Raw genomic sequence first — 12,711 nt, 5'->3', positions numbered from 1 at the left:
GTAATCAAGTTTGGAGGTAAGAACCAGGGCTGGAGGTATTGCCTTGCATAATGAAGAGAAGAGGAATTGGAAGCATGTATGGTGAGGGAGAATGAAAGAGAAAAGAGGAAGGAAGAAAAGAAAGCCCTTATCCCCCCCAAATCCCCCCACAAGTGGGAATCAAGAGACCCTAGAAAAGAGAAATATGGAAGAATGATTCTTTAAGTGAAATGCTATATGCTGTGACATGTTCCCCTGACCAGCCCCCTAATATCTTCAGAAGGATCTAGAAAAATTACACAATGTTTGGGCTTTATATGGAAATCAGTGAAGTTCTCATTGATGAAATAGAGTCAGCCCACACAAAAGAGAGAAGAGTTGACAGTATTCCTAAGGGTTTTCTACATATTAACACCATTTTTACAGATGAGAAAACTATGGCCAAGAGGAATAAATAAATACACAAAGCCACATAACAAAAGAGGAGCAGAGCTTGGATTCAAACACAGGTTTGCCTTATATGACAGCCTACTGTGCTCCTTCTACCAAAATGCCTCTCAGAAAACAAACAGTAATTCACATGACAGGCAGGAAACAAATAGCAGAAGTACACATAAACTACACTAAACAAACATGCTTATCTAACTTGGGCATTTACAAATGAAACCCTCTGTCCATCCTAGCCAGTGCCCCGTACCTGTCATTACCTCTGATTTCGTTCAATTAGTTCACTAATCTTGTCATTCTGTTCTTCTATGCGACTACTCTTTTCGAGGATCTCTTGTTTCAATCTTTCATTTTCCTAAATTCAAAATATATGATGTATAACTTGAGTTTTTAAGAGAAAAGTGCCAGAAATATAAGGGAATCAGCTTGAACTGACAGGTAACACTGTTATAAAATTTGAGATTAAAAAACTAGAACTTATGTCCGCACAGATATAATATTTAAAACATCGAACCATACCTGATGAATACAAATCACTATGCCCAATAGATTAAACATATACATGGACATAAAATGAAGAAAAATTCCAAACTACAGTCTAAAAAAAAGTTTTCTTGGACTTTATATTGATGAGGCACTTGGACTCAAATTAGGACATAATGGATTTTCCAGAATTTCCCAACTCAGTGCAGCATTTATCACAAGCTCTCTATCTGTGCTGCAGAGGTTTTAAAGCATAGTGCATCCTGAAAGAGAAGGGGGCAAGACCCGCAGGCTGTGTTCTCTTCTTGATCCCTCTCACCTGAATAATTCGTTGGATGTTGCCCATAATCATGCTGGTTTCCATTGTAACCGACATGCTGGGAAGCAGCAGGGAATTGCCAGCACTGTGCTTCTGTAACTCTTCAACCTACAAAAGGGGGAAGGAAGGACTTTGTGAGAAATTTTTAAATGAAGAAATAAAACTTACCCAAGATCTGACCACTTTTTTGAAGAGTTTCTGAGACAATCTTGAACATAAGCTAGTTTTCTTCTGCCACCTGGATTCCAAAATAAAAACTAACCTTCTAGGAAAATAACTACTAACTACTAGGAATACAGGAAACCAAGGAAGAGTTTACCCGTAGTCTTGGTTGCTCCCTATTTGCACCCCCTGTTCATTCCCCTACTTTCAACACAGCCCCAACCCTGACTCAGTCACCTTGGTCATGAGATGATCCATTTTATCAGCCACTTTGCTGACTGCCATTCGAATTTCAGTGTTATGTTGCCGGGCTTCAGTCATGAGAAACGAAGCCATGTCACTGGATCCTAAACAGACATAAGCCAAAAAGAACCTAATGAAACTGGAGCAGAGGAGACTGTATGAGGAAAAACCAACAGCTCTTGCAGCAGAGGAAAGAAAGAAATTAACATCTCAAAAATACTGGGAAATGCGGTAGGCGATTCACACTGTCAGGAGAAGATATAGAGAACACAGAGGAAAAGGGCTCCAAAGCTAATACTAAGCTATGCTCCTGCAAAATGCATTGAGGGAGACAGTCTGGTCCAAGGGCACAAGGATGCCCACTCTGGTCTGCCATAGCACTAACAGCTCAGATTACTTCTCCACTCATCCAAGTGCATGCCAGGCATCGTACCAGGTACCAGGGATTCAGCAACAAATGAAACCTGGTTCTGCCCTTGGCGAGCTCACAGTCTGGTGGGGAGACTCACATGAAAACAGATTATTACAACAGAGTGTTTTAAGTGCAAGAGATGGACCATGTACAAGGTACAAAAGGAGCACAGAGAAAAGCAAAGATTAACTCTTTGGTGACACATATACGCAGTTCTGTGTGTGGGAGGAGAGAAGGTAGGGATGTTAACAAGCAGGGAACATTTCACAGAGAAGAGATTAGATGGTTTCCCAGATGGAGAAGGGGCAGGGCTCCAGACACAGTAGCATCCATGAAACCCTTACCACTCCGGGACCATAAATTATGTTGTAGGATATGCTGTCTTCTTCTTACCGCTGTCCTAAGACAAGCTGCGGAATAAGAAGGTAGGATAGCATTCCAGCTATTTACGTTTTAGTTTGTGTTGGTTTTTAAACATAAAATGTACATTTCATTTTCTTTCGTTTTTTAATACAAAATTTACATTTTGTTTTATTTTTTATACCAATGAGTTTTTTACAGACACTTGTACATGCATGAAAGATACCTGTAAGTTACCCAAGTAACTGTTAACAACAGTTTCCCATGGTCAGGGATATTAATGATGGAGATCAGGAAGTTTTTACTTTATACTCTTGTGTTGACTTTTTTATCAGAGCTTATTATTTTCATAATTTAAAAATGGTAACAAAGTAGCTTCCATTTGAGATACTGAATACCCCCAGTCACCATGCTTTCTCACAATTTTCCCCAACATGTTATTCTCTTATAGTTTTCTATAAACTCTACAGAACCACTCTGACAGAGCAATGTAAAAGGGCTAGCAGGAGAAAATGCAAAAACAAAACAGAAAGTGGGCATGACAGGTTTTTTGCGGATGATGGAAACGTTCTAAAATTGGACTGCCAAGAAGGTTGCACAACTCTGTAATTTTACTGAAAAAAATCCTTGATTTATGTGAGAGAGAGAGAGAGAGAGTAGGGGAAGGGTGGAGAGAAAGGGAGACACAGAATCTGAAGCAGGCTCCAGGCTCTGAGCTGTCAGCACAGAGCCCGACGCGGGGCCTGAACCCACAAGCGGTGAGATCATGACCTGAGCCAAAGTCAGGATGCTTAACCCACTGAGCCTCCCAGGCACCCCTCTCAAGAAAGCTATTTAAAAAAAAAAAAAAAAAAATGGAAGAAATCTATTGGAGTGAATATGAAAACGGGCTGGCGGCGGGGGGAAGGGGAGCAGAAGATGAGAAACCATGGGGTCCGCTCCCTACCTTGAAAATGGGGAGACTGAGAGAGCGGTGTGGGGTACAGGGGCCGCGCGGGCTGCAGCTGGGAGGTGACGGCTGACGCGTGGGGATAAGCGTAGGCTTGCATACCTGCATAGGGCTGAGAAAATGCCAAGTTATGGCCAGTTTATAAAACATTCACGTCTTTCTTTTCTGCTTAATCTGTCTTTGATGGCATAAAGAGATTAAGCTGAAAGGAGACGCAACCTTGTTAAGGGTGGAGACAGAGTAGATCAAGTTTGGTACTGGGTAGGCACTGTAGCAGGAGAGTGATCTGTGTCATCCAGTGGTGCGTGATCACTAAAGTCCTGTCCAGAAAGTGAGGGAAGTGTGTCTCAGGTCACTCCCAAGTCCTCTGGCAGTATGATTTAATTAAGTAGGGATTCATCTCCCAGCCACTGGGCCTACTGATGGTCTAAGAAATTTTTAAACTAAAGAAACATGGCTGAGGCTCCACTGGGGTCACAGGACAGGTATTCATTGAGATTTCAAAGTAAATCCACCAGTCTCCAAAGGATGACTCTTCCCTGCTAGATTCTGATGCTCTTGTGACCAAGAGCTTTCATTTTCTCCTGAACTGTGGTCCCTTCAACTATAAAATGAAAATAATAACTCCACTCAGGGTGGTTGTGTAGACTAGACGAAGTGATATATATGTAAAGTTCCTAACAGCTGGTAAGTTAAGTGCCTGGCAGATAGGAAATGCTCAATAAACAGTAGCTTTCATTTAAATGATGATGGTTATTCTTCCTTGAGTTAAGGAAATCCAGCTCATTTCCAGGTATAGATAAACTACCTACCCAGCCATTATTAACAAAAACAAACAAAAAACTCAGGCTATAGGATAGTAATTGTCCACTTGGCAGTGGGGAGAGGGCAAGTTGGGCCTTTATTTCACTCTTGACATACCCTGTCCCACCAATGGGGCCTAGCTCACCAGCCATCACTCCTACCCTTCCACTATGGATCACCAAGGAAGTGAGGCCCTCTTATTACTGGGGGTATGTTTTATCCACCAAATATGTCAAGGCAGTAAAAAGAATCCACTGTCCTGGCAAATGTCAGCAGAGGAGACAGACTGCTGTCACTGCCTTCTGTGAAACAGAATAAAACTTACTTTAGGAGATCTCTTTTGGAAGATAACTAGAGAAAGAGTCTCCATAGAGACTCCACCCTCAACCTACAACAGTTCTGCTAAGTACAATGCAAAATGTTAGCCTATCAGCTGCTAGATAGAAAAGAACACAGAGGACTTGAATACGTCCTTCAAGGAGACATGTGCAAAGGAAAGAAAACAAACACTGACTGGGCCTTTACCATGTGCCAGGCCTTGTACCGGGTGCTTTGCCTGTTCTCACATTTCTGCTTTACAACAAGCTGTAAGGTAGGCGATCCTTTGTCTGGTTTAGAGATAAGATAGTGGCGGTTCAGGAAGGGGGAGAGTGATAAATTCTGATGTGGGGAATCGCTACGGTACAATCTGTGCAGGAAGGTGAAAAGACACTGACAAGAACCTAGTAAGTTACAGCTTATAACTGATGTGGTTTAAAAACCTTGTTACCTGAAAGGACTGGGCATTTCCAGACACAGCTGAGTGGGAATCGAGAGATGCAACTTGCATTAAGGCAGCAGAGGGTGCCTGGAGTCCAGAAACAGATGGCTGAGGTGCTAAGATAAAGCAGAAAGTTTTCACCATTATCCATCCTGCCCTCCTTGGCAGAAGTCTGGCCTAGAACTTTACATACTACAACACACTCCAGACTTGACCACTGTCCTCATCTACTCTCCTGAAACCAACTCTACTGGAATCTCAGCAACGGGCTGGCACAAGGAACCTGGGGGTCTCGGGCACATGTGACTCAGACCTATGGTCCCATCAGCTGACGGGAAGTACAGAATTACATGCAGGGGGGTGTCTCCTTAGCTGAGTGCACACTTCCGAAACTGGCAATATCCCACAGCGGAGACACAGCAGGCAGACCAAATCCATCTCCAGGGCTGAAAACGCCCCACCCAGGGACAAACTGACAAGTTTTACACTCTAATCCGGTTCTCAATACTAAAACAATGCAGCCTAACAATGTAAGGAACAGGGATGATAACTCTGGTGCTGACTTAATTCAAGGCCACAGAGCCAGAGAGGTTCCTTACCTTGTGAGGTCATCTGTGGTAGCACGGGATGTGCTGGCTGGAGAGAGGGCTGCATGGATGGAGTTGCCACCGGCTGTCCAGCTCCTCGCACAGTGTTCACTTCCTGAAACAGGAACAAACATTTTGGTTACTATGTATTGGGTCCTTAAATGAAGACCGAGGCTGATCATCTACCCTAAACCTGCTTACCCCCAGTGTTTTTAGGCAAAGAAGAGGAAGGAAAGGCAAGAGTTTAGGGTGTGGGCTGTGGGAGATCCCTTCCCCCTATAAATCATACCAAGTAATTAAATAGAGTTAATTTCTTCAAACATTCTAAGTTGTTGATATTTTAGGGACTAAAGCAGTGTAGTGACCGCTCTCCAGAATGTACCATTTTCCAGGCGAGCAGTTACCTTAAAATTGACCTAGTGTGTTCCTAGAGAACAGGGTTCTCTTGCAAGGAAACCCGGGGAACAGTATAGCCTCTCCTCTTCTGCCAAATAATCCCCACAGACCTCAAGGTACTCACTTAAAACCAGACAGATTGGGTTCACTGAGTCTCTTTTTAGAGTGTTTTCCCCCATTCTTTCTTTTCATAAAAATCAAAGCAATGTTGGTCTCTACTATAATTCTACACAAAATTATCTTCTGAACATTTGCCCAATTCGTACAAGGAAAAGACAAACTTGGGGCACAAAATATGGTGACTATGATCTGCTATCTTACAGTTCGAAGGCTGAAATCTCTTTGACATTCTTTTACTTTAGAACTTCCCCTTGTCCCCTCATATTCTCAAAAATGTATTATGCATTTCTGGAAAAGTATGACAGTTTTACATCACTGCAGCTCTAATCCACCTAAATGTCTAACAACAGAATGAAAGGAATTTAAAAAATAGAGCTAACAGAACACTGAGTTGCCTTTGAAGAAAACAATGCTTTATTTATTTATGTTAATTACATTATTTACAGTGAGTACCTATAACAAGAGGCCCCAGAAATCCTATCCTCCTTTAAAACATTAAATCTACTGAGAGCCTGGGGCACCAGGGTGGCTCAGTTGGTTAAGCAACAAACCCTTAATTTCGGCTCAGGTCATGATCTCATAGTTCATGAGTTTGGGCCCCATGTGGGGCTTTGTGCTGACAGCATGGAGCCTGCTCTCTCTGCCCCTCCTGTGTGCCTTCTTTCTCAAAAATAAAGAAAGAAACTTAAAAAAAAAAACAAAAAAACTCTTAAAAAAATTTGAACTTCAAAACTACTTAGGGCTTTGCCAGGAAGAAATAAAACAAAATGAAGAAAAATAAAGCCTATTTTGGAAAATTTTTTCAAGAGCATCACCTTTGCTTTGTTTTATATCAAAGTCAAAGAATCCTAAAAATCAATCTGTTATGTGTTTCAGTTCAACTGAGAGAGGATGATTTTATTCAATAAGGACCTGACCAACAGGAAAAGAGCTAAGTTAGAACTAAGCTACTTTCATATCATACACCAAATTCCAGGTGGATAAAAATTTTAGATCAAAATATGAAATAATACTTTTAGAAAACACATGTGATGTTTATAATATCTGAAAATGAGAAAGCTTTCTAAACATAATGTCAAAGCATAATGTCAAAAGCAAAAGACATAGGGAAAAAACTGATACAATTCATTGCAATAAAATTCTTGAAATTCAGGGGTGCCTGGGTGGCTCAATTGGTTAAGCGTCCGGTCTTGGCCCAGGTCATGATCTCTGCTGTCAGCACAGAGCCCACTTCGGATCCTCCAACCCCCCCACCCCCGCCTCGCCTCTGCTCCTTCCCTGCTCACTTTCTCAAAAGCAATAAATAAAAAAATTAAAAAAAATCTTTTTAACTTCAAAACAACCACACCATATACAAAGCCAAAAGACAAAACAGTGCGATCCTCAGTAAAAGGTAATGTCAGTGGGAACACCAACATGTCCGAAGAGAATCTAGACATTCAATCAACCAATAGGAATTGAGCATCTTTCATGGTTTGGGCACCATGCTGCCTCAAGCGTGGTTTTTACTGACAATAGAGATTCTAGAAGAAGGCTAAACTGACTACTTAAAACTTGCCTGTTCTTATGGCAGATGTAGGAGATTGCTTCCATTTCTGAGGGGAAGTACTAATCACAGTGGAAACACATGTACCAATAATAACATGCATCGTTTTGAATATAAGCTCTCCACATGATTCTGGGTTACAGGCAGAAAAAGTAATAATTTTAACCAAAAGAACACAAGGTAGAAATATCAGCACTATTCATTCTAACAGAGCCAGGGGGTCATACCTCAATTTCTGAATCATTGGAATCCAGCTGTGGTGGAAGGATGGGCAGCATGGGCTGGCCCATTTTAGCCATCCGAGAGATCAACTTGGCTTTGACTGTATCAGGATTCTAAGAAGAGAAGAGAGTCACAAAAGTCACTATAATCAAAGCTCACTACTTTAGTCCTATGTCTTTGGCTCTTAAATCAAATCCTTCAGTAAGCCCCCCTGCCATGTTGATTTGAAACTATTTCTTCTACAAAATAAGAATTAAATATTTCTTGCCAAAGAAAGCACACACGGGTCACAATTAATAATAGCCGTAAAAAATAATTCCCTGTATGTTGGAATGAACACAGGGGTTCCACATGTATTACCTCATTTCAATCAAGTCTCCCACCAGGCGTAATTCTTCTCATTTTACAGGTGAAAAACTACATACAGATCAAGGGAAAGAGGCATTGTACATGACAGTACCCTCTGAAAACCCTGGGAGAAATTCAGCAAATAGATGTTCAGAAAAGATTTGGGGAAAGAAGGAAACAGGAGCTCTTTGTTCCAAATTCAGGTTCATATAACTCTGACTTGGCATTGACTACACACTAGTCCCTGTGCTAGAAGCCTCTATATCTGTTCAAGTGCAGCCTTCAGAGTGGAGAGTACATACCCTGAGGGTATATATGATGATCTATTGGGCATAAAAAGAAATGACCATAACCTCTATTTTTGGATTATTTTAAGCGGTTATAAACATAAGATATTAAACTTATTTATTACAGGGATGGACAGTACTTTACACAATTTGTAAACAGATATATATTAGGCGCATGTTCTCATTTTTTTAACTGATCAGAGGGACATAATCAAAGAAAGCCGGGTCCATCAAAAGAGAACTAGATATACCATAACCACACAGTGGCATACCCCGATCTAGAGATAAAAAAAGAACGAGGAAGCTTTCAGTATACTAACACGGAAAGATACTGTTAAATATACCATAATGTAAAAAGCATGGAGGACAACACATATACTATGCCATTTTTTGTGAAAGGATGGAAAAATAGAATATACATTCCTATTTGTTTGCATCTGCATTAAAAACATTAAAAGAATATATATGAAACTAATAAAAGCATTTACCTAAAAGGAGAGGGAGATGGGATGGGGTAGATGGGGCTAGGGGCAGGAGTGAATCTTTGCAATGTATATCTTCTTATATTGTTTTGATCATTATCAAAACATATGAATGTAGTCACCTATTCAAAACAAAAAATAAAAACTTAAATGTAAAAAGAAAGAAGAAGATGGTGAGTTTTGCCTCAATTAAAAAAAAAACAAAAACTACTGGGGCGCTTGGGTGGCTCAGTCAGTTGAGTGTCCGACTTTGGCTCAGGTCATGATCTCACAGTTTGTGAGTTCGAGCCCCGCGTCGGGCTCTGTGCTGACAGCTCAGAGCCTGGAGCCTGCTTCGGATTCTGTCTCCTTCATTCTCTGCCCCTCCCCACTTGTGGCCTGTCTCTCTCTCAAAAATAAATAAATGTAAAAAGAAAAAACAAACAAAAAAAAAACAACTGTAAAAGACAAAAGAAAATTTTTAAAAAGTTTGAAGACCAAGTGTCTACTGGAAGTTACTGAAGCTTAGAAACGGTGACAACAATAGCTCTGCCTAGAAAGTACCAGAGAACCCACACTAAATAATTTTTGTGACCGTTTGAAGATCCGAGGTTATCATTGTTTTTCAATTTTCTTAATTCTCTGGCTTCAAGTTTTGGGGTTCTGGAGATCACTCGTTATACATACCAAATCAATTATTTGTTTAATAATTCCTGCTTTGGGCTGATTATAAACAAGTAAACCAGGGCTAGAGAGAAATTAATCATCAGTTCCACTCCACGCAATTATCTTGTTTCCCAGCATGGAGGCGAAGGCCCCAGGGCTTTCATCTCATCCTCATGCGGCAAACTCAGATGCCTTCACCGGCCAGGCAGGGCAGCAGTCAAGAACAGTGTTCATGCTCCCAAAGGCTTTCAAATCCAAATTCTACTACAACCGTATGCTAGTCTTCTCATCTTGCAGTCAGAGAAACACAGAGGCCCAGTGACTGCCTCAAAGTCAACTAGTTGGTGAATTAGTGCAGGATTCGTCTAAGACAATGAAAGTGTGAAGCCACACGGTGTTAGCAGTAATCATGATAATAACAAGAGCTAATGTTAAGTGAACGCTTACAGTATGCCATACACAATGCTAACACCTCCACAGACATTATTTTATTTAAACTTCATAAAAATCTCTTAAGTATAAAGTGAAGACATACTTTATGTAGGCTCTGAGCTTAGTGCTTTACAAACAGATCACAAGAACCCTTTAAAGGAACTATGAGAATTATATCCACTTTAATAATGAAGAAGCTGAGGACCAGAAGTTAGATAATTTTCTCAAGGCCACAAGTTTACCAGAATAAAGATCTGAACACAGGTCTGTCCTTGTAGAAGCCCAAGCTAATTTATACTAATTTCCAAGGAAGGGGAAATTAATAAAATAGTGAACTTTTTTTTTTTTGGTCTATCCTACCCTAGGCACATGAAACCTTTTCAGCAGACTTGGGGTGAGGGAGACAGACTTGCATACTCACTGTATTTACTGTCAGCTGTTCATTGAGGGAGTTAGATTTGATACGAAGAGCCGGCTCCCTGAAAGTAACACATATGCTAAGATAAAAAAAAAATCCCAAATCCATAATCTTAAGTCTCAATCATGCTGGATAAGCAAACTGTTTTTGAAAACATTTGTCAATTCACTTGCTGTGAAAAAGAATTTTAATCATTCTTCAGTTTGCACAATCTCTGAAAGTTGGTGAAAATGACTAATTTTCCATTCAAATTTTTTCGATTATTTCCATTTTTTTCCCCTTGAGTATGTGCTTTATGTTTATGCCTTTTACCCAATTTTCTTCCAGGGTCTGGCAGGTATTCATATACATGAGTTAGTGGTTTAAAAGACTGTGAGTATTAATCAATTCTTTGTCAGAAAAATCTTCAAGCAAATATTTTCCCCACTTCCCTCATCTCATTTTTTCCCAATTATTTAAAATTATTTTAGGGGCGCCTGGGTGGCTCAGTCGGTTAAGTGGCCAACTTCGGCTCAGGTCACGATTTTGCGGTCCGTGGGTTCGAGCCCCGCGTCGGGCTCTGGGCTGATGGCTCAGAGCCTGGAGCCTGCTTCCGATTCTGTGTCTCCCTCTCTCTCTGCCCCTCCCCCGTTCATGCTCTGTCTCTCTCTGTCTCAAAAATAAATAAAACGTTAAAAAAAAAATTTTTTTTTAAAAGTATAAAAAAATAAATAAATAAAAAATAAATAAAATTATTTTAGTTTGCAACTACACCTTATTTCTTAACCCCTCTACGGATCGCTTCTATGGACAATAAAAAAGCATGATACAACTTCAGGATCTTACCCTGATTTGAAAGGCACCGATGTAGGTGGTGATACAACAGGGTCAGCAGAGAGGCTGTCCGCACCTGGTATGGGAGAAGGGGCAGCGGAATCGCGGGAGCTAACGCTGTGCCCATCAGAGCCAGAATCTCTGGCAAACTTGACCTGGGAAGAGATCAACCACAGGTGGAACAGGCTACAAAAAAAGAGATCCTGCCTTCTCTGCCCTCCTTTCTTTTACTTATTCTTCACTACACAAGTCATTACCTGTTCCCTTGTAGCAAATCAGAAAATGTAGATAAGCCAATCATCATCATCATCCGTAATCCAACCACGACACAATAACACTGCTAGAGTCTGTGCAGTGTTTCACATCTATGTGTTTGTATATTTTTTACAAAAAAGGGACCATATTGTTTTGAAACCTGCTTTGCTCACTCAGTAATACATTTCCATGTTACTAAATTACCAATCTACAACATCATTTTTAACTACTGAAGAGTATGTCTAACTTCAAGGGTCATACCCATACCTGCTATTATCTACAGGAAAAAGTCTCTAAAAGACTATGGAAACCGAAGTCTTAAATATGTTGCTACAAAATTGATTTCACCAATTCCTAGTTGTTAGACATCCAGTTCATTTCTAATTTCCCTGTCACATCATAAACAATACTTCTATGAATGACTTTTTATCTATATCTTTGCACATAGTCTTTCCCAAAGTATAAATTCCCAGAAGTTAAACAGTTGGAGAAAAGGTATGTTCATTTTTAAGGCTTTTGGTATACACCACTACATTTCACACCACAAAGGGTGAACTCCTCTCTCTCTACTCCACAAGTAGTGTGTAATGTTCTCTTGATGCTCATCACACTGGGTATTATCATTCTGTATCAGCCTGGTCAATTTAATAAGCATGTCAATTTGTAATTCATTGATTATTAGTAATATAGAGTTTTTTTTTCTTATGGTTACAAAATGCCAGTCTTAATGGATTCAAATTGGTTTGCTATCTTTTTTTTTTAAATGTTTATTTATTTTTTAGATAGAGACTGAGAGAGACACAGAGTGTGAGCGGGGAAGGGACAGAGAGAGAGGGAGACACAGAATCCAAAGCAGACACCAGGCTCCAAGCTGTTAGCACAGAGTCTGACGCGGGGCTTGAAATCACGAACTGTGAGATCATGACCTGGGCCGAAGTCAGACGCTTAACCAAACTGAGCCACACAGGTGCCCTGGTTTGTTATCCAAGACCAATCATGACTTCCTCAAAGTCAAAGGAAAACTCAGAATATAAAAGCTGTGGAAAAGGCAGCTCAAAGCACATCAGTAAAAGAAGGCTGGAATGACTCAGCAGAGATAAAGGGTTCAATTAGGAAAGTCCTTGAGAAGAAAAGCATATCATTGGTTGCAGCAGAAAGAACAGCCACAGTGAAGATAATCATAATTTTTATTTTCTATATTATATTTTATAGTCACAAACACTAGCACACCTAACAAACACA

At 40.4% G+C, this 12,711-nt stretch overlaps 1 protein-coding gene across 3 annotated transcripts in view; it reads right to left on the bottom strand.

Annotated features, from left to right (window-relative positions):
• Nucleotides 1–12,711, bottom strand: part of FKBP15 (FKBP prolyl isomerase family member 15) — a 55,090-nt gene that overhangs the window by 17,065 nt on the left and 25,314 nt on the right. For all 3 annotated transcript variants that reach the window (XM_015075977.3, XM_015075986.3, XM_053204764.1), the window contains exons 10-18: nt 11,227–11,369; nt 10,405–10,462; nt 7,795–7,902; nt 5,518–5,620; nt 4,928–5,034; nt 3,352–3,466; nt 1,628–1,737; nt 1,229–1,336; nt 687–781 (exon numbers count right to left, since the gene is read on the bottom strand). In XM_015075977.3, the coding sequence (XP_014931463.1) occupies nt 687–781; nt 1,229–1,336; nt 1,628–1,737; nt 3,352–3,466; nt 4,928–5,034; nt 5,518–5,620; nt 7,795–7,902; nt 10,405–10,462; nt 11,227–11,369 (947 nt within the window). The remainder of the gene's footprint in view (nt 1–686; nt 782–1,228; nt 1,337–1,627; nt 1,738–3,351; nt 3,467–4,927; nt 5,035–5,517; nt 5,621–7,794; nt 7,903–10,404; nt 10,463–11,226; nt 11,370–12,711) is intronic.

Source organism: Acinonyx jubatus, chromosome D4 (assembly GCF_027475565.1).
Source record: "Acinonyx jubatus isolate Ajub_Pintada_27869175 chromosome D4, VMU_Ajub_asm_v1.0, whole genome shotgun sequence".
In the NCBI taxonomy this organism is placed as follows: domain Eukaryota; kingdom Metazoa; phylum Chordata; class Mammalia; order Carnivora; family Felidae; genus Acinonyx; species Acinonyx jubatus.
The sequence above is the reverse complement of the archived record's forward strand: the minus strand, read 5'-3'. Positions and strand labels throughout refer to the sequence as shown.